The sequence below is a fragment of the Clarias gariepinus genome, chromosome 2, assembly GCF_024256425.1.
Source record: "Clarias gariepinus isolate MV-2021 ecotype Netherlands chromosome 2, CGAR_prim_01v2, whole genome shotgun sequence".
NCBI classification, from domain to species: Eukaryota; Metazoa; Chordata; class Actinopteri; order Siluriformes; family Clariidae; genus Clarias; species Clarias gariepinus.
The window spans coordinates 555,328-576,157 of NC_071101.1; the positions used below are offsets into that span (position 1 = coordinate 555,328).

At 43.0% G+C, this 20,830-nt stretch overlaps 1 protein-coding gene across 1 annotated transcript in view; it reads right to left on the reverse strand.

The window, feature by feature from the left end:
* Nucleotides 1–1,892: 1,892 nt before the first annotated feature.
* The window catches only part of fhod3a (formin homology 2 domain containing 3a), a 44,991-nt gene continuing 26,053 nt past the window's right edge, over nucleotides 1,893–20,830 (reverse strand). Inside the window, exons 19-28 of the mRNA XM_053513656.1 lie at nucleotides 20,201–20,359; nucleotides 19,909–20,091; nucleotides 19,654–19,773; nucleotides 19,384–19,545; nucleotides 13,144–13,334; nucleotides 12,571–12,775; nucleotides 3,761–3,784; nucleotides 2,643–2,844; nucleotides 2,163–2,315; nucleotides 1,893–2,026 (exon numbers count right to left, since the gene is read on the reverse strand). Coding sequence (XP_053369631.1) covers nucleotides 1,947–2,026; nucleotides 2,163–2,315; nucleotides 2,643–2,844; nucleotides 3,761–3,784; nucleotides 12,571–12,775; nucleotides 13,144–13,334; nucleotides 19,384–19,545; nucleotides 19,654–19,773; nucleotides 19,909–20,091; nucleotides 20,201–20,359 — 1,479 coding nt within the window. The 3' untranslated portion in view covers nucleotides 1,893–1,946. The remainder of the gene's footprint in view (nucleotides 2,027–2,162; nucleotides 2,316–2,642; nucleotides 2,845–3,760; nucleotides 3,785–12,570; nucleotides 12,776–13,143; nucleotides 13,335–19,383; nucleotides 19,546–19,653; nucleotides 19,774–19,908; nucleotides 20,092–20,200; nucleotides 20,360–20,830) is intronic.

Consider the following 20,830-nt stretch of genomic DNA (forward strand, 5'->3'; position numbering starts at 1 on the left):
TTACAAGGAATTTGTTTTACTATATCAATAATTAAAATGTATAAATATGGTATTCGCTCATACTGTAGGTAAGCAATATAATTAAAATTTTAATAAAACATTCCAAATAATGTGCCCTGGATGGTTAAGCTAGGTCTTTTTGTACAACTTGTTATTAATGTAATATCACATCATACATGGATTCAATAAATATTTTTAATTAATCATAAAAATATACATATGCAGAGAAAAATACACAGTAAATTAAAGCTGTTAATGAAAGGCACTGCTCAGCTTAAAGCCCAGGTACAGCCATGATCGAAAGCTTTAAGAGTGACACAGATATTAATTTTCACAAAGTCTGCTGCTTCAGTGTTTTTAGATGTTACTCTGGTATAAAGTATGATTATAACATTTTATAAGTGTCAAAGGCTTTTATTGACAATTACATTAAATCATGCAAAGAGTCAGTAATTGTAGTGTTGATCCTTCTTTTTGCAGTTCATCCTGGCATGCTGTCATTGAACTTCTGGGCCACACCCTGACTGATGGCATGGCCCATTCTTACATAATCAATGCTTGGAGTTTGTCAGAGTTTGTGTGTTTGTGTTTGTCCACCCGCCTTGTGAGGTTTGATCTCAAGTTCTCAGGGGGATTAAGGTCTGGGGAGTTTCCTGGCCATGCCTTCAAAAACATTTCCATCTTTTAGTTATGACATTTGCTTTATGGGGAGCAGCTTCATCATGCTGGAAATGCATTGTTCTTTACCAAACTGTTCTTGGATGGTTGGGAGAAGTTGCTCTTAGAGGATGTTTTTGTGCTGTTCCTTACTCATGGCTGTGTTCTTAGGCAAAACTTTACTGTTGGCACTGACACAGGACTACAGGACCGATTGTGACGCTCACTTTTCCTTCTCCAGGCCAGCTTTTTTTCCAGATGACCCAAATAATTGAAGTCCAATCCCTGTACCATGTGCAAAATATCAGTCGGTTCCTGGAGTTTTTCCTGAAGAAAAGTGGCTTTGTTGCTGATGTTAGCACTCACCTTCATACATTTCAAGTAGGGCAGCAAAGACGCATCTGGAAAAAAAAAAGCTGGTCTGGAGAAGAAAAGCTGAGTGTCACTATCAGTCCTGTAGTCCTGTGTCATGCCGACAATAAAAAAGATCTAAAAACACTGAAGCAGAAGACTTCATTAATATTTGTGTAATTCTCAAAACGTTTGACCCGCTGTACTGCAGAGAGTAAAACAAGGCTGTTTAAATACTTAAAAAAAAAATGTCCCATCCTCCCCTTCCCCCATCTAAACCCCACTCATTCGTTTAAGTATTTTACCTGAGTTTTAAAACTGCACATTTTCTAGTGTTTACAAGGCATGTTTTTCTTTAAAATGAAAAATAAACAAAACCCCTGTGATAAACACCTCCATGACAAAAACATCAGCAAAGAGTTGCTAAATCATGGTGTATTACACAAAGTAATAATTCAAAGGAATACTGTAATTGTAATTTTTATCATATTTTTACCAAACTTTTCTGCATTTACTTAATGACGTCAGTCAATCCATCATTACAAAAGAAAAAAAAAGTTAGACCCTTACAGTGATTCTTAACCAAACCGTACCACACGATACAACCTGCAAAAAACTGCTAAAGCAGGTACGCTAATTTTACACTCAGAAATGAATGACTCTACAAAAACAACACACAAAAAATGTGAAGCATAAAAAGCTTTGCAACCCCGAACTCAAAAACAGATGCCAAGATGCAAAGCCTAAAAGACTACTGCAATTTAATATGGCTCCATATCTACAGTGGTGTTAAGTGTGTGTGTGTGTGTGTGTGTGTGTGTGTGTGTGTGTGTGTGTGAGTGAGTGAGTGAGTGAGTGAGTGAGTGAGTGAGTGAGTGTGTGTGTGTGTGTGTGTGTGTGTGTGTGTGTGTGTGTTTGGGCAAAGATAGATGATGTCTTTACACCTGCATCACAGATGCTTCTAAATCCAGGGCTTGCGCCTCCTCTGGGGTCAAATCATTCTTTAATGTTCTCCTCACTAAGAGAGAAAGAGAGAATAAGCGACAGACAGAACAGAAAATGTAGAATGAGACTTTATTGCTGCTCCCTTTTGGCTCATACTGACAAATGTTTATGTGCAAATTGTTGTGGTAGGTAGGTACATTTTAACTTACATGATTTACGGTTGCCGCGCGCCCGTCTCCGTTCACGCGGTTGTGTGCGATATTGTGAATTCTGTGTAGCTGAACGTACTATTCGCTCCATGATCTCATCAGCTGCATCGTCAGTCATTGCATCTTCATTTGCTGTTGTTAATGCAGGACGACCTGGATGTAACACAATCATGTAACACATATCTCACTCTTGTGGCCATAATTAAAAAGAAGTCTTAAAAGTTCTGTAAGATTTTTCCCGGCTCCCCCAGTGTCTCAGACTCTTACCCGACTCCTACCCTCCATATGTCAGATTCTTACCCTACCTGTGTTATTTGCATCTCAGAATCTTTCCCTACCTCTACCATATATACCTTTTTTTGCTCCACCCCAAATATTCCACTAATATCTTTCAACCGTTTCATCTGTATCTCAGAAATGGTTAACATTTATTATATCGTGAGCATTTGTCTCACTATGGTGCATGTATAGGTTTCTTACTTCTGATGGGTCTCGCCCTTGTCCTTGTGCGTAGTCCTGGTACTCCACACATCTCAGTGCTGCCACCCTGTTGGTTTCTATTCAGTACTGCTTTCATATTTTCATGCTCTGCTGCTTTTTCCTCATGGTTCAGTCCCTGCCCTTCATTTTTTCCTACACTAGGGGCACTACTGCTGCAGCTGTTTCCGCTTTCATGACCTGCCTGTATATTAGAAAACATAAGTGACAAAACACAGTGAAGTAGACCGCATTAATGCAGGGAGCAAAACGATGTGTTAGGATTTAATACTGCATGATATTAGGAATATTAGGAGTCTTAAAATAATTTGTAGCACTTTGAGATTTGCTTCAAATATAAAGTGCAGTATAAATAAAACGCATTATTATTATTATCATTATTATTATTATTATTATTATTATTAGGCATAATAGGGCAAAAGTGAGTGGGATTCCATATCAGCTAAAATAAACAAACTGCCTTTGGAAATGGATTTCTCTAAACTGAATTCTTTTGCATAGATTAGTGCAATAGTGGTTCTCAACCATGGTCCTGGAGGAACACTGGTCCTACAGTGCTTGATCATGCCCATTTCAATTCAGAATAAACTATTAATTTGCTGATTAGTTAAATCATGTATTCAGGGAGCTGAGAAAACATTGAAATGTGCAGGTTTGAGAACTGGATTATTTGATGTCTAAACACACTGGTAGAGTAAGGACTTTTGTATACCATAAATTAGATGGCAAAGACATGTCAAAGATAATGTGTGTTTGAAAGTAGGCCAGATACTGGCACATTTTGCATAAGGAACAATAAGGGTTTAGTAGAGTTATGGATGTGGGAAATACTACTGTAAGATATTTTGGCTGTTAGAAAAATGCATACAAATTCTAATTCTAATCCAGGATCATCCACATAGACAGCAAGTTACTCACTGAGGACATGCACATCATATATCCTTAGAAAAACTCAGATGAACACTAAACCATTTCTGGGAGTCACTGGAGTTAATAAGTGTTAAGGAGTTAATTAAATTTAAACACACACAGCCTGGTTGCTGTATATTGCAGACACAGTGCTTATACATGCACACAGAAACATATACACACTATCATACCCCACTCTGTTCTTCTTCATCAGTCTACAGAGCAGAGGAGAGGTACAGGAAGTAAGAACTGAATAAGAAACAGATCTGATACACATGAATCCTGGATGTTGAAAAAACTACAGCTTTCTGATTGGTTTAAGCAAATCAGTCAAACATTATGTCTATGTTTTAACTTTTGATATACGTGTTAAGTTTTTATGGTTTATATTTTATTGTATGCAAATACACAACCGTCACATACTGAAAATTGCTTACTATTACTATGTTTCCGTACCTCTTTCAGTCAGTAACAATTATAACCACTATAAAACACCACTAGGGCGGGGATAGCGTAGTGGTTAAGGCATTGTTAGGTAGCAGGTTCAAGCCCCACCGCCACCACCAAGTTCCCTTTCAAAAGCTACACTCAATGCTGCATGGGAGCTATGGAGCTATCTCTTTGTGCAACCGGTGGTGAAGCATGTGTGTATTAAACACGCCAAATTTTGGCTTATATAACCTCAGTCAGGTGACGTCATCTGATAAGCACCTCATCACAGCACAGAGACAGCACTCGTTAAAGTAGTAAATGACCTCCTAGTGGCCTCTGATCAGGGTTGTGTCACTATACTTGTGTTACTCGAGCTCAGTGCAGCTTTTGACACTATTGATCATAGTATTCTTCTTCACAGATTAGAAAATGTAGTAGGAATTAAGGGAACGGCCCTCTTATGGTTCAGATCCTATTTGACTGATCGTTATCAGTTTGTAGATTTAGATGGTGACCATTCCTCATGTTCTCAAGTTGAGTTTAGTGTTCCACAGGGTTCTGTTTTAGGCCCACTGCTTTTTTCCCTTTACATGCTTCCTCTAGGCAACATAATTCGTAAACATGGTATTAGTTTTCATTGTTATGCTGATGACACACAAGTAGACGTTTCAGCAAAACCAGATGAGAAAAACCAGCTTACTAAAATTGAGCAATGTGTGCAGGACATAAGAAATTAAATGCTAATTAACTTCCTTCTGCTAAATCCGGATAAGACAGAAGTTCTAGTGATAGGACCGCATACAGCTAGGAGTAAAATTTTAGATCACACCGTAACTTTAGATGGCCTTTCTGTTCCATCAAATGCAACAGTGAAAGACCTTGGTGTGATTATTGATTCCAGCCTTTCATTTGAAGCTCATGTAGATAATATTACCAGGATAGGATTCTTTCACCTCAGAAATATTGCCAGGATAAGAAATTTATTGTCGCTAAACGATGCAGAAAAACTAGTTCATGCTTTTATTCAATTCAATTCCATTCAATTTTATTTGTCTAGCGCTTTTAGCAATTTACATTGCCGCAAAGCAGCTTAACACAGTCAATAGAATTATTTCAGTTTGTATGAAATGTGAATTTGTATGAATCAAAATGGTCAGTTTGTCCCTGGTGAGCAAGCCGAGGGCGACAGTGGCAAGGAAAAACTCCCTGAGATGGTAATAGGAAGAAACCTTGAGAGGAACCAGACTCAACAGGGAACCCATCCTCATTTGGGTGAAACAGAAAGCAGTAAATGATCTGCATTTATACAGTGTGTAGGGTTTGAGGCAGTTCAGCTATAATAGGTGATGTTAATTAATGTTAATATGGAGTCCAGGTAGTTATTGAAGACCCAGGTAGACTTGTAGGAAGTTCCAGTCCTGAACTATCGAACTGTCAAGTCCCCACAGAAACAGTTGCCAACACCAGTCAAGGCCAGAACCATTTTCTAGCTAGGAAGGTTTTATCACCTCTAGGTTGGACTATTGTAATGCCTTACTGTCTGGTTGTTCAGCAAGGTGCTTAAACAAGCTTCAATTAGTCCAGAATGCAGCAGCGAGAGTCCTCACTCGAACCAGAAGATATGAGCACATCACCCCTATCTTATCCACATTGCATTGGCTTCCTGTGAAATTTCGCATCGATTTTAAACTACTATTCTTGACGTATAAAGCATTAAATGGTCTCGCGCCGCAGTATCTGAGTGAACTGCTAGTGTCTTACAATCCGCCACGCCTACTTCGATCAAAGGATGCAGGCTGCTTGTCAGTACCGCGTATTATGAAAACTACAGCAGGGGGCAGAGCTTTTTCTTACAAAGCCCCAAAGTTATGGAATAGTCTTCCAAATAGTGTTCGGGACTCAGACACAGTCTCAGTGTTTAAGTCCAGGCTAAAAACCTATTTATTTAGCCAAGCATTTTTATAAATAGATTTGCCTTAGGTAAAGGAGCAGATCTGGGGGACTCATGGACGTAGAGTATTAGGTGAACTGGTATGTTTAGATGCTGTCTTCCCCACTTTTATTGATCACTCAGGTTTGTTGACGGTGAGGTGATTGGTTGCTTTACATCTCAGGGAGCCCTCATGTCTGTGTTTCCTTTTGGCTCTCCCTTTTTAGTTATGGTCATAGTTAGTCCTGCCGGAGTCTCTGCTTGCACTCTGCACTAAATATTACATTGTTCGACTGTGACCATACCTAACTGTTATTTCTCCATCTCTTTTGCTCTCTCCTTTTCTGCTTTATCCTCTCTCTCTCTCTCCGTCTCTCCTTGTTCCTCTACCTATCTCTCTGTCGAGCTATACATGTCGCTCCTGAGCTGCCAGTGATCCAGACCCCCTCTGCCCGCTGGACCTCTTTAACTCATCCTGGAGTCCTGCTTCTGGTTGGAGATCTCATCACATGGATGCCCCATGTGGTTTGCCTGGAATGCGTGTGGTGGTTCAACTTTTCCATGAAGGTGGTCCTGTCCTCGACTGATGCAGACAGCTCTTCTTTGAGGACCTGTGACTTCAGTCGCTCAATAGTTCAGGACTGGAATTTCTCACAGTCCACCTAAGCCTCCAGGAACAAACTAGACTTTAATCTTACACATCTCCTCTTATACTGAACTTCCAGTCTCGCATATTATTATGCACATCAATCCCTGCTATCTGTTTTCACCCAGATGAGGATGGGTTCCCTGTTGAGTCTGGTTCCTCTCAAGGTTTCTTCCTATTACCATCTCAGGGAGTTTTTTCTTGCCACTGTCGCCGTCGTCCTAGGCTTGCTCATCAGGGACAATCATATAATTTTGATTCATACACATTCACATTTCATACAAACTTAATTCTTTTGATTGTGTAAAGCTGCTTTGTGATGATGTAAATCGTTAAAAGCGCTATACAAATTAAATTGAATTGAATTGAATTGAATAAGGTGCACCTGCAGGTTATAAATAGGAGTGAACCAGAAACATCCTCAGGTAAATTTTTTTGTCTGAAAGGACGTCCAGTCACGCCAGCAGTGCGGCATTGGAGCACAGCATCTCGTTCCCACTTTTTCAGGGAACAGGGTTACCTCAAAGTAACCCGAGACGTTCCCTTTCAAAAGCTACACTCGATGCTGTGTGAAAACGCTATGGGAACAAGAATACCAATGCCACCGCACTGCAAGTGTCTGAACCCCCAGGGTTGTGTTGCGTGTGCACAAATATAGCCAAATATATATTGGCGGAATAGTCAAAAAGGTCTCAGACATAACTTTGGGATGCTCAACGACTCGCGAGCCTGGAGTAGCATAAACATCAAAAATATAGAATCTGATAAATGTGTGCGCAGAAGACAACCTGCCGCATCACACACTTGCTGCAAATGGGTACCTCTTGCCAGCGCAATTGATGAGGCAATCCCCCTGATCGAATGGGCCCTGATTCCTAGAAGCGAAGTGTGACAACGCGCCTTGTAGGCTAGGGCAAAAGCATCTCTCCCCCAAAGTGACAGCGTTTGTCTAGTGGCGGCTGCCCCTCCCCCCACATACAATTGCTAAGTCCCAAGAAGATCTTTTTGTCTTCAAGGACCACATTGTGTTTGCGTGTGTGTGCAAGTGTGTGTGCATAGTTTTGTCAAGCGAATATACAAACAGAAGAAAGTAAGTGTTAGATAACTCACCAATATGGCAGAGTTTGTTAAGAGATGCGTGCCTCCGTGTGACAGAACTCACAGATCTCTCTCGGAGGGCAATCTCCACACTTCCTGTTTTAAGTGTTTGGGGGAAGAGCATGCTCTCCTCTGGCTCCAGGGAGAGTAATCTGTAATCTCCTCCCTATTAAGGCGCATTCGTGGGGTTCACATGCCGATCTGGCAGACGCGCATGAGACGGAATCCCCCCTTTCTCTCACACTCTCGCCAGATCAGGAAGTTTTAGTTACTTCTCAAGCGCGCTCTGGCGCTTCTTGTGAATGGGCAGAAGAGACTTTCTCTCTTGCTTCAACGGAAATGGAGATAGCGACCATAGAGCGCTCCTCTAAAGATGCCTGAGCATATAAAGAGTTACTGGAAGTAGTAACACGTGCGGTCGAATGATTACACCTCGACTGGCCGCATCCAAGGGCCAATCCATAGAGGCAAATAAGGGTTACGCGCCAGGGGATTCATACCCTTTTCTATGTGGTTTAGACCCCGGTTTTTCAACTCTGGGTCCCACTCTAGGTCCATTTTGTTGTCACAAGCTGCAAAGGACAGACGCTTCCCTCACAGGCTGGGGTCCGGTCTTAGATGGCCGTCCAGCCCAAGGGATCTGGAGAGGTCATCTTCTTGTGTGGCACATCAATTGCCTCGAAATAATAATAATAATAATACATTTTATTTATAAGCGCCTTTCATAACACTTAAGAAATAAATGAGAAATACAAACAACCAAACAACACGAAAAAAAAAACAAGAATGTACAAAAATCAGTAAATTCAAGGAGAATAAGCTTTAGTGAATAGATAGGTTTTGAGTCTGGTTTTAAAGAGAGAGAGAGAATCTAAGTTACGGATGTCTTGTGGGAGGGAGTTCCATAGAATGGGAGGAGAGCGACTGAATGCGCTACTCCCCATAGTACTGAGATGGGCAGAAGGTGAGACCAGGCGAATGGAAGCGGATGATCTAAGAGAACGAGAGGAAGTGACAATTTGAAGTAGATTAAGTAGATAAGGAGGGTTCAGGTCATGGATTACCTTAAAAGTGAGCAAAATTATTTTAATTTCAATTCTGTATTTTATTGGAAGCCAGTGAAGCTGCTGCAGAACAGGGGTAACGTGATGAAAAGAGGGGGTTTTGGTAATGATGCGAGCTGCTGAGTTTTGGACAAGTTGTAACTTATGAAGTGATTTCTGGGGAAGACCAAAGAGAAGAGAATTGTAGTAGTCAATACGAGATGACACCAAACTGTGAACAAGGGTAGAAGTAGAATGGGTGGAGAGAGAGGGGCGAAGACGATTAATATTGCGCAGATGGAAGTATGCACAGCGAGTAATATTGTTGATGTGAGATTGAAATGATAATGAGCTATCGAGGATGACACCCAAACTCTTAACTTGATCGAATGGAGAAACTGATGAGCTGTCAATTGTGAGGGTAAAACTGTTGACTTTGGATAGTAAGGACTGGGTACCGATGAAAAAGAATTTCTGTTTTATCCGTATTCAATTTAAGGAAATTGTGGCTAAACCAAGACTTTATTGGTTAAGTGGGTGTTAAGTGGGTGTGAAGTTGAGCAGCAACAGTTTTTTTCAAGAATTTTTGAGATAAAGGGAAGGTTAGAGATTGGGCGGAGATTATTATACAGTAATCATTGGGATCTAGATTGGGTTTTTTGAGTATGGGAGAAACAGCAGCAGTTTTAAAAAGTGAAGGTACAATTCCAGTAGAAAGAGAAGAATGAATAATGAAGGTTATAAATGGCAGCAAAGAAGGGAGGCAAGATTTAACCAGGGCTGTAGGTAGATTGTCCAGCTGACAGGTAGAGGGCTTGGATTTAAGAATGAGGTCAGAAATAACTGAGGCATCAGGGAGGAGGAAAGTAGAGAATAAATGGTAATGCGAAGAAAAAGAATAGAAAGACAAAGAATGGGAGTTAAAGAGGGAGTGATTTGTTTTTTCTCAGTAAAAAACAGCATTAAGGAGTTACAAGTGTCAGTTGAGTACATATGGGGGGAAGTTTTAGGGGGGGTTGAAGATTTTATGGAGTAATGAAAACAATGTCTTGGAATTATCTTCATTAGAACGAATTATACCAGAGTAATAATCAGATTTAGTTTTAAAAATAGATTCTTTATAATGTAATAGGTGGGATTTGAACATTTCTCTATCAACAGAAAGACCAGTTTTGCGGAAAAGACGCTCAGGCTGGCGACCTTTGGCTTTCATAGACCGAAGTTCAGTGATAAACCAGGGAGCACTACGAGAGAGCATCAGGAGTGGACAGACAATCAGGAATAAAAGTATCATTAATGCATAAGACAAAAGTATCAATATTAATATCCTTAAGCTTCCGAAACTAAATCAAACGTGTGGGTTTGGTTACAGACAAGCAAAGAGAAATGTTAAAAGAAAGAAGAAAATGATCAGACACGTGAAAATCATCAGCTAAACAGTTGGAGGGGGTGAGGCCAGAACAGCAGATTAAGTCCAAAGTATGACCTTTTGTATGTGTTAGGAAGTCCGAATACTGAAGAAATCCGAAACTCTCCAGGCACAAGAAAAAGTCTCTAGTCAGAGGAAGATCACAATTGTCCATATGGATGTTTAAGTCCCCCAGCAATATAATGTTAGAAGAGAGAGCGGAGAGATGAGTAAGTAGAGCAGCAAAGTCATTGATGAAATCAGTATGCGGTTTGGGACGGCGATAAACTAGAGCAATGATGGTCAGAATGGGACCAAGTAGTTTACACACCAAACATTTGAATGTGCTAAAATCAGGCACAGATAACTGAAAAACTTTCCATTTCTAAACTATCGCAAGACCTCCTCCGCGCCCAGAGAGGCGTGGTTGAGAGATGTAAACAAACCCCAGAGGTGTGCATTCATTCAGTTGGGAGAAGTCATTTGGCTGTTGCCAAGTTTCAGTCAAGCAAAAAAAGTCAAACTTACGGCCAGAAGGAGATCCTGGATGAGATGCCCCTTGCTCGTAAGCGAGTGGATGTGAAGCAAACCGAAGTTGGCAGCGATGTTGTCGTGTTTGCAAGTGGAGTTAGCCAGGCTGGCTAACACACTGTGGTCCATAGACCGACCGGTACTTCGAACAGGGCGGCGAGTGGTGGACTAAAATAATTTAGTTCCATTGAGGTTGTCGAAATTATAATTCCGACGGGATCCACGGTGAATGTATCTCCGATGAGGAAGAAGAGCGATGTCCGGATGGAGGAGCAGCACTGCCGGCGGAGCCAGAGCTCGGTGACCACGGAGCCAAAGGAGATCAGTAGCTGAGTACTGGAGAAGGACTGACACCGGACGGTGAAAGAGCGACACGCAGATCCAATCTATTACAGTCCAGAAATAAATCCAGAGGTAAATCCTTCCGGCCCACATAGCGAGCTATGACGAACAGATTTAGACGAGCGGCAGGGCGATGTAAACAAACAAGTAGGCTAAGCTTAGCCCAAACGGACATAGGAGTCCGAAAAACAACAATAATAATAGATTCAGAGATGAATTGATGGTAAAGCACTTAGACGAGTGCAAATGCACAGTTAATTAAGTCAAAAGAGCGTAGAACAACAGACATTTAAAAGTTACATAGAAGTAGCGGCAACAAAACACGCCAGCGTCCACTTCCGGTGTAGAGTGTGAGAGCTAGCTCTAAGTTCCTGTCCCTCAGGGTGATTTACATTCCGGGGCATATAAATATGGAAGTAGACTTGCTGTCCAGACAAGCTGTGATACACGGGGATTGGAAACTTCACCTCGAAGTAGTCAGTCAAATTTGGGAGAGATTTTATGTGGCAGAGGTGGACCTCTTTGCCTCGCAGGAGAAGGCACAATGGCCCCTTCATTACTCTCGGACTCCTCCAGCTCCCCTGGGTCTGGATGCGATGGCCCACACGTGGCCAGAGGAAATGTCTTTATGCATTACCTCAGATAGCTCTGCTCCTGGGAATCCTGGCGAGGGTCTGTCAACAGGGTTTGTCAACGCCTCTTATTGATAGCGCCCCGTTGGCCGACCAGAGTGTGGTTCCCAGATCTAATATCTCTTCTCAACAGCTCACCATGGGTACTTACAGTGAGGAGGGATCTTTTGTCTCAGGCGCAGGGGACAATATTTCATCCCCTAGTGCTAGGGCTCCCTCCACTAGAAGAACTTATGCCCTTAAATGGAGTGTATTTGAAAGTTGGTGCATGGCAAAATGTATACCCAGTCCACTGCCGAATTGTTTCAGTGCTGGAGTTTCTGCAAGAAAAGTTGTCCTTGGGCTTATGCCCTAGTACTCTCAGAATGTACGTAGCCGCCATTTCGGCTTGCCATGTTCTGACTGATGGGGTTTCTGTGGGAAAGCACCCTTTAGTTGCCCATTTTCTTCGTGGAGCAAAATGGTTGAGGCCGCCCACTAAAGCCATGGTCCCTTCTTGGGACTTAGCAATTGTGCTTGAAGGTCTGATTGACACCCCTTTCGAACCAATAAAGTCAGCGCCTGTCAGGCTTCTGACCCTTAAGATGGTTTTTCTTATGGCCACTACTTCCTTGAAGAGAATTGGAGATCTGCAGGCTTTGTCAGTCTTCCCATCCTGCCTAGACTTTGCCCCTGGGCTAGGCAAAGCTATTTTGCATCCTCACCCGAACTATCTTCCGAAAGTTCCGTTCTCGACCATGCACCCAGTTGTTCTGTACAGCAAAGTAACCCGAGATGTTTCCCTTGTTGGGCCCTTGAGAAAGGCCCTTAACCCCTTAACTGCTCAGGTGTATAAATGAAATAAAAATTGTAAGTAGCTCTGGATAATAGTGTCTGCCAAATATTATGGATGTAAAAATACAGCCAAGGTAACAGGATAGTCAGATTACGGTCACTCACCACAGCATTGATGTCCATGATCATTTTTCCACGTGTTCTGTTCCTCTCACGATGGTCAGCTCGTTTCTGTTTTTGCTGGAGTATTCTCTCCCGAGTGGTTCGGTACTCCAGTGCAAATTCACTAACAATTTTGCAGACCCGATTAATGCTGATCTCACGAATTCCAAATAGTGGGTGACCGAGAAACAGGAGGAAACCATGGAACCTGCAAGAAAAAAACATTACAATTCACAAAATTCATTCCAACTACATCCAAAAGTATTTTAAATCCTTATGCTCAAAGTGTAGTGGCAGTGGTAGCTCAGAGGGCTAAAGCACTGAGTTACTAATCGGAAGGTCGGCGGTTTGAGCCCCAGCTCCACCAGGTTGCCACTGTTGGGCCATTAACCCTAACGCTGTATTATGACTGACCCTGCGCTCTGACCCCAGTTACGCTGGGATATGTGAAGAAGGAATTTCACTGTGCTGTAATGTATATGTGACAAATAAAAAAAGCTTAACTTAGCTGTAACACATGTGTACTATGCACAATGCTGTGCAAAAATACATTATATGTGTGTGTGTGTGTGTTACCGATTGATAATGCGGTGATGGACAGTCTTCAGGATGATAATCCTCTCTGCACAATCCTTCAAGAAGTCAGTCAACTTCTGCTTAAGTGTTGGTTTCATCTCGTGCTTGGCGATCAGCTTCAAATTTTCCCATGATGCTTTGCAGCGGTGCTCCATCTGTGCCAGATTCTCTTGGAGTAAGTCAAAGTCCACCTGTAGAACAGCAGTGTATTTGATTGGTTGAAGGTGTTTAGATGGTTAATGTTAATTTTCTATTCCACTTTTTATAGAAAGACAGTCAATAATAAATTATTTTCTATAATGACCAGCATATCTTCTTCTCAGATCCACTAGTACCTGAGGTGGCATTTCCTGAAGAAAGCCATTCTTCTACCACTATCTATACTGGTGACCACGCACCATCACAACTGGTACAAGTTAAGGTCTTTATTTCCCATCTCACCCAGTCTCCTTTCCCTCTTATCACTCAGTCCATACACATACCCCATCTTCTGAAATGATCTAGTTCCTCTAGTCACTTTTTACCCTAGCAACATGATAGGAAACCATTGATAGAAATTTTCTGTATTATGGCTCACTGCAACACTACACCTCGGGATACCAAATGTTGTTTTACTTGTTCCCTTTCATCTTCTCATAAACCAGCCTGTTGGTAAATTTGCTACACTAAATCATCTTTATGTGTATGTGTGTAAATGTGTGCATGGTGTACAATGGTTATCTGAGTGCACTGCATTTTTGTACCTGGTGTATATCCCTACTTCTGACCCAGTGTTTCAGGATAAACTCCAAATTCACCACTATCATTAACAAGACAAAGTGGGTACTGACATGAAATGAAACTAATTTCATTTATTTTCTTTCCTGATTGCCTACTCTGCTATTCCTGAATCCCCATCTCCGGAACGCTACCTCTCTGATAGCAGCGAGAGTTCTTACTAGAACCAGAAGATACGAGCACATCACACCTATCTTATCTTCACTTCATTGGCTCCCTGTGAAATTTCGCATTGATTTTAAAATACTACTTTTAACATATAATAACTTTTGGATACTGTGGATCCAAGATGGCGGCGCGGCAGTAGCACGCAGAGGCCGCTCCGGAGCCAAAATGGTGCTAAATTTTTTACGTTTTGTGTGTAGCGCGTTTATTTTACTATGTGTATGGATATCGTCGCAACTGGTGTCTGTACATACAACAGCCAGACACTTTTCAACCTAAATAACCCGGTTAATGATATCCACGATGAGCTGCGGGAAAAGCTACGCAACCTCGGCTTGCTGCGTGAACCAGGCCTCGAAGCCTCGGCGTTGCCTGATGCCGGAGGCCGGAGGAAGGGTCATCGGAAGCGGTGTGCGAGGAAGCGGAAGCGCGGCAAGCGGGCGGGAGTCTGTGCTAGGCTAAAAACAAACCCTAGCCGGCTGGCTCTCCCGTCTATCATCTTATCTAATGTCTGCTCCCTGGACAATAAACTGGACTACATCCGACTACAGCAGGCTACACAGCGTGAGGTTAGAGACTGCTGTGTCTTTGTTTTCACGGAAACATGGCTCAGCGACAGAGTACCGGACGCCGCTATTCAGCTAGATGGGCTTGCCTCTTTTCGCGCCGACAGAAATGCAGCTCTGTGCGGTAAGACTCGCGGTGGCGGCTTTTGTGTTTACATCAACACGAAATGGTGCAAGAACTCTGTGCTAGTTTCTAGTTATTGCTCATTGCTAGTTGAGTTTGTGACTGTTAGATGCAGACCTTTTTATTTACCATGGGAATTCACCACTGTTTTCATTATCGAAGTGTACATTCCACCTAGCGCTAATGCTAAGGAAGCGCTATGGGAACTGTATACAAAGATCAGTGAACTGCAAAATACACACCCGGATGGACTGTTTATTGTTGCTGGAGATTTCAACCATGCAAATCTCAAGTCAGTGCTTCCTAGATCCAGTATGTGAACTTTGCAGCAAGAGGGGAAAACACGCTGGATCTTGTTTACACAAACATCCCCGGCGCATATCGGGCAGAGCCCCGCCCCCACCTCGGCTACTCAGACCACATCTCTGTTATGCTAATTCCAGCATACAGACCACTCGTCAGGCCCTCAAAACCGATTCTGAAGCAGGTGAAAACCTGGCCAGCAGGAGCCATCTCTGCTCTTCAGGACTATTTCGAAAGCACTGACTGGAACATGTTTAGGGAGGCTGCAATTTACGGCAACTTCACTGACTTGGAGGAGTACACGTCATCAGTGACCAGCTACATTAACAAGTGCACCGATGACGTCACTGTCTCCAAGAACATCATCTAACGACCCAACCAGAAACCGTGGATTACTGCGGAAGTGCGTGCACTTCTGAGGACCAGAGACTCTGCCTTCAAAGCGGGAGACAAAGTGGCCCTCAGAACAGCAAGGGCCAAACTTTCTCGGGCAATCAGAGAGGCGAAGCGCGCACACGCCCAGAGAATCCACAACCACTTCAGAGACACCGGCGACACACGGCGCATGTGGCAGGGCTTACAAGTCATCACAAGCTACAGGACGGCATCACCTGCCTGTGACAGTGACGGCTCCCTCCAAGATGCGCTGAACAACTTCTACGCTCGGTTTGACAGGCAGAACAACGTGGCGGCGAGAAAGACCACCCCTCCTCCGAACGACCAGGTGCTGTGTCTCACTACAGCTGAGGTGAGGAAAACTCTACGCAGAGTCAACCCATGTAAAGCTGCTGAACCAGACAACATTTCAGGCAGTGTGCTCAGAGAATGTGCTGAACAGCTGGCAGATGTTCTCACCGACATCTTCAACATCTCTCTGAGCAGCGACGTCGTTCCCACGTGCTTCAAGGCCACCACCATCGTCCCCGTGCCCAAGAAGTCTACTGTGTCCCGTCTCAATGACTACCGTCCCGTTGCACTTACACCCACCATCATGAAGTGCTTTGAGCGGCTTAGCATGAGACACATCAAGACCCTGCTGCCCTCCTCACTATACCCACTGCAATTTGCGTACCGTCCTAACCGCTCAATGGACAACACCATCTCCACTACACTACATCTTGCCCTCACACACTTGGACAAGAAGAACACATATGTTCGAATGCTGTACATAGATTTCAGCTCAGCATTCAACACTATCATCCCCCAACAACTTATTGGGAAGCTGAACCTGTTGGGCCTGAACACCTCCCTCTGCAACTGGATCTTGGACTTTCTGACTGGTAGGCCTCAGTCAGTACGGTTCGGGAACTGCACCTCCGGCACCACCACACTGAGCACTGAGGCCCCACAAGGCTGTGTGCTCAGTCCCCTGTTGTTCACACTGCTGACTCACGACTGTGTAGCAACACACAGTTCGAACCACATCATTAAGTTCGCTGATGACACGACCGTGGTGGGTCTCATTAGCAAGAACGACGAGTCAGCGTACAGAAAGGAAGTGCAGAGGCTAACGGACTGGTGTAACAACAACAACCTGTCTCTGAATGTTGACAAGACAAAGGAGATGGTTTTTGACTTCAGGAGGACACGAGGTGACCATTCTCCGCTGAGCATTAACGTCTCCTCTGTGGAGATTGTCGAAAACACCAAATTCCTGCGTGTCCACCTGGAGAAGGACCTCAGCTGGTCCCTCAACACCAGCTCCCTGCACAAGAAAGCCCAACAGCGTCTCTTCTTTCTGAGAAGACTGAGGAAGGCCCAGCTTCCACCACCGATCCTGACCATCTTCTATAGAGGAACTATCGAGAGCATCCTGAGCAGCTGCATCACTGTCTGGTTTGGGAATTGTGCCATATCGGACCGCAAAACCCTACAGCAGATAGTGAGGACAGCGGAGAAGATCATCGGGGTCTCTCTCCCCTCTATTGAAGACATCTACACCACACGCTGCATCCGCAAAGCCACCAGCATTGTGGCTGATCGGACACACCCCTCTCACACACACTTCACACTCCTGCCATCTGGAAAAAGGTACCGAAGCATTCGGGCACACACATCCAGACTGTGCAACAGCTTTTTTCTGCAAGCCATCCGTCTCCTCAACAAAAAGGGACTGAATTGATAAACACACACACACACACACACGCACATTATCACACAGCTTAACTCAATTACCTCAAAATATTGGGACTGGACTGACTAATCAACACAAGTGCAGACACACTGACCTACATCACCAAATTATCGTACACACCAACCTGTAAATGCTTCACTGTTTATCTCTTTTGCACAATGATCATTACTGGACTACTTTTTGCACTAATTCCTCAATTTCTTGCTGCTGTTTTAAGGAATGTTTATTCTTGCTGCTGTTTTAAGGAATGTTTATGTTTACCCACTACCTCAACACCATATTTTAAGTCTGTTATGTCGTGGTTGCGCACTGTCACTTTGTTGTTGCTCTTGTTTGCACATTTGCATGTGCACTTTATGTTGTCTATAAAAATGTTATACTTAGCTAGTTAGTTTTTTTTTATTTATGTTGTAATTTATGTTAGGTCTCTCTGTCCTGTCTCTGCTAGGCAGCTAACTAAGCCTCTTGGTTAGCTAGTTTAGTGTCTATGTTAATTTATGTTGTAAATTTATGTTGCATGTAGCACCTTGGTCCTGGAGGAACGTTGTTTCGTTTCACTGTGTACTAACTGTATATGGTTGTAATGACAATAAAGCCTACTTGAACTTGAACTTGATATAAAGCATTAAATGGTCTCACACCGCAGTATCTGAGTGAACTGCTAGTGTCTTATGATCCACCACGCCTACTTTGATCAAAGGATGCAGGCTGCTTATCAGTACCGCGTATTAAGAAAACTACAGCTGGGGCAAAGCTTTTTCTTACAAAGCCCCAAAGTTATGGAATAGTCTTTCAAATAGTGTTCGAGTCTCAGTGTTAAAGTCTAGGCTAAAAACCTATTTATTTAATCAAGCATTTTTATAAATAGATTTGTCTTGGGTTAAGGAGCAGATCTGGGGCACTCATGGACGTAGAGTATTATGGTGAACTGGTATGTTTAGATGCTGTCCTCCCCACTTTCACTGATCACTCAGGTTCGTTGACAGTGAGGTGATTGTTTGCTTTACATCTCAGGGAGCCCTCATGTCTGTGTTTCCTTCTGGCTCTCCCTTTTAGGGCCAGGGGTAGCTTAGTGGTTAAGGCATTGGACTATGTTTCGGAAGATCCCAGGTTCAAACCCCACAACCACCAAGTTGCCACTGTTGGGCCCTTGAGCAAGGCCCTTAACCCTCAACTAATGAGATGTATAAAAAAAATAAATAAATAAGTCGCTCTGGATAAGAGCGTCTGCCAAATGCCTAAATGTAAATGTAGTTATGCTGTCATAGTTAGTCCTGCTGGAGTCTCTGCTTGCACTCTACAGTAAATTTACATTATACATTATATAACTGTGACCAGACCTAACTGTTATCTCTTCTCTTCTGCTCTCTCTCCTGCTCTTTCTCTTCCCTCTCTCCCCTTCTCTTTCCTTCCCTCTCTCTGTTGAGCTACACATGTCGTTCCCGAGCTGCCAGTGATCCAGACTCCCTCTGCCCTCCGGACCTGTCTGACCCATCCTGGTGCCCCACTTCTGGTTGGAGATCTCGTCACATGGATGCCCCGTGTGTCTATTTGGGATGCGTCTCGTGTCTGGGGATGGTACCCTCTACCTAGAAGACGGTTCGGGCCTCGACTGGTGTTGGCAACTGTTTCTCTGAGGACTTGACCGTTCGATAGTTCAGTACTGGAACTTCATACAAGTCTATCTGAGTTTTCAATAACTACCTGGACTCCATATTAACATCAATTAACATCAACTGTTATCCTGAACTGCCTGCCAACTAACACACAGTATGAATGCAGATCAATTCCTGCTCTCTGTTTCACCCAGATGAGTATGGGTTTCCTGTTGAGTCTGGTTCCTGTTTTTGATTCATACACATTCAAATTCCATACAAACTTTAATAATTCTTTTGATTGTGTAAAGCTGTTTTGGGACAATGACAATTGTTAAAAGCGCTATACAAATGAAATTGAATTGAATGGATTTCAGACTCTCCAGTTGCCTTACTTTTGCAGCTATTTCCAGTCTCAGCTAATCTTTTTTCCACAAGTTTCTGATCCTGTTCTACCAAATGACATCCTTCTAACAAAAATTAGTGCTCTGATTCTCATTTTAAAGGACTCAGAAGGAAGATATTAAACCTTCAGCAGGTTGCTGATTGTGTCTATACATGCATATGTGTGTGTACCTTAGCAGAGCGTGTAATGGCACCAATCTCTGAGTAAAGGTCTGTGCTATCTGTGAAGTTTTCCACTACTGCAGAGCAAACATGGTGAAGCAGAGACTGTTTATGGACCGTGTCCTTTACTTCTGGAATCTTCTCCAGGTAACTCAGCTCAAAACCTTTAGCCTACACACAGACACAAATTCCCCAATCCAGGTAATTTAGTATTGAGTAAATCCAAGTAAATGAACACTGGGTCTATACGACATAGAGTATAAAAGTATAAAACCCTACTTTAGATCCATTGAGGAAGTTCCCAATACCGAGCACGACTGAGAGGATATAGCGGAATGTCCTATTCTTCTCTATCTGCTCCATGCCCTCCTTCAAGTCCTGTAAAGGCTCTGCCACTTCCTGAGAAAACAGAAAACACCACTGGCAATTAAACATTCAATCAACTTTGTAGATTTAATAGACTGAGCCAGCGTCATCAGCAAGACCCTCATAGGCAATGCCAAAATCCGAACTCAGCCTCCACCCCACACACACCTTCTCCATGGTTTCATAGTCCATTTTGAAGGCCCAAAGGTGGAGGCGAGCACAGAGTTCACTGATAGAGGACAAAGTAAGTAGGAAAGACTCAGCACTGCCCAAAGGAATATCAGGATTCAACATGTGAGCTTCCTGAATCCTCTGCTTTTCCTCTTCGGTAGGAACCATCGTCAGGAGTTTCTACATGATTGGCACAAGGAGCAATATTGGTAAGCATACTCTATATGGTGTATAGTTCACCATAAAACAGTAAATGTGATTGTGTGTGCACTCCACTGTGACTCTTCACCTCAATCCCCTCCTTGTTGAGTGCGTATTCATCAAAATTGAGAATGGCAGATTTGATGGTTCGTGGAGGAGGAAGCACAGTGAGCCCAATGTTTATGGCGTTACTGCGCTTGGAGTCCAGGACAATGATCTCTTGCCTTTTACCTTCCACTGCAGTTTTCTAACAAACACAAGATAAGTGTGAAAACATTACAAAAAACATAAAAAACTATTCTAAGTAAGCATAATCAAACAACAATTACATTTTATTTATATAGCGCTTTTAACAATGGCCATTGTCTCAAAGCAGCCTTACAAAATTAAAATTAAAATTAACACATGGCCATTATGACCATTTTGGTCATAAAAAAATAAAGTGCTCGTTCGCTCACTCACTCACTCACTCACACTCACTCTACGGGGTCACGGGAGGCCTGGAGCCTATCCCAGGGGGTATAAGGCAGGGTACACCCTGGACAGTGTGCCAATCCATGCAAACACTCACTACAGACAATTTGGAAATGTCAGTTAGCCTAATATGCTTATCTGTTGGCGGAAACTGAAGTATCTGGAGGAAAACCCAAGAAGAACATGCAAACTCCACACACACAGACATGAGGTGGGAATCGAACACTCAATGCATATTAACATC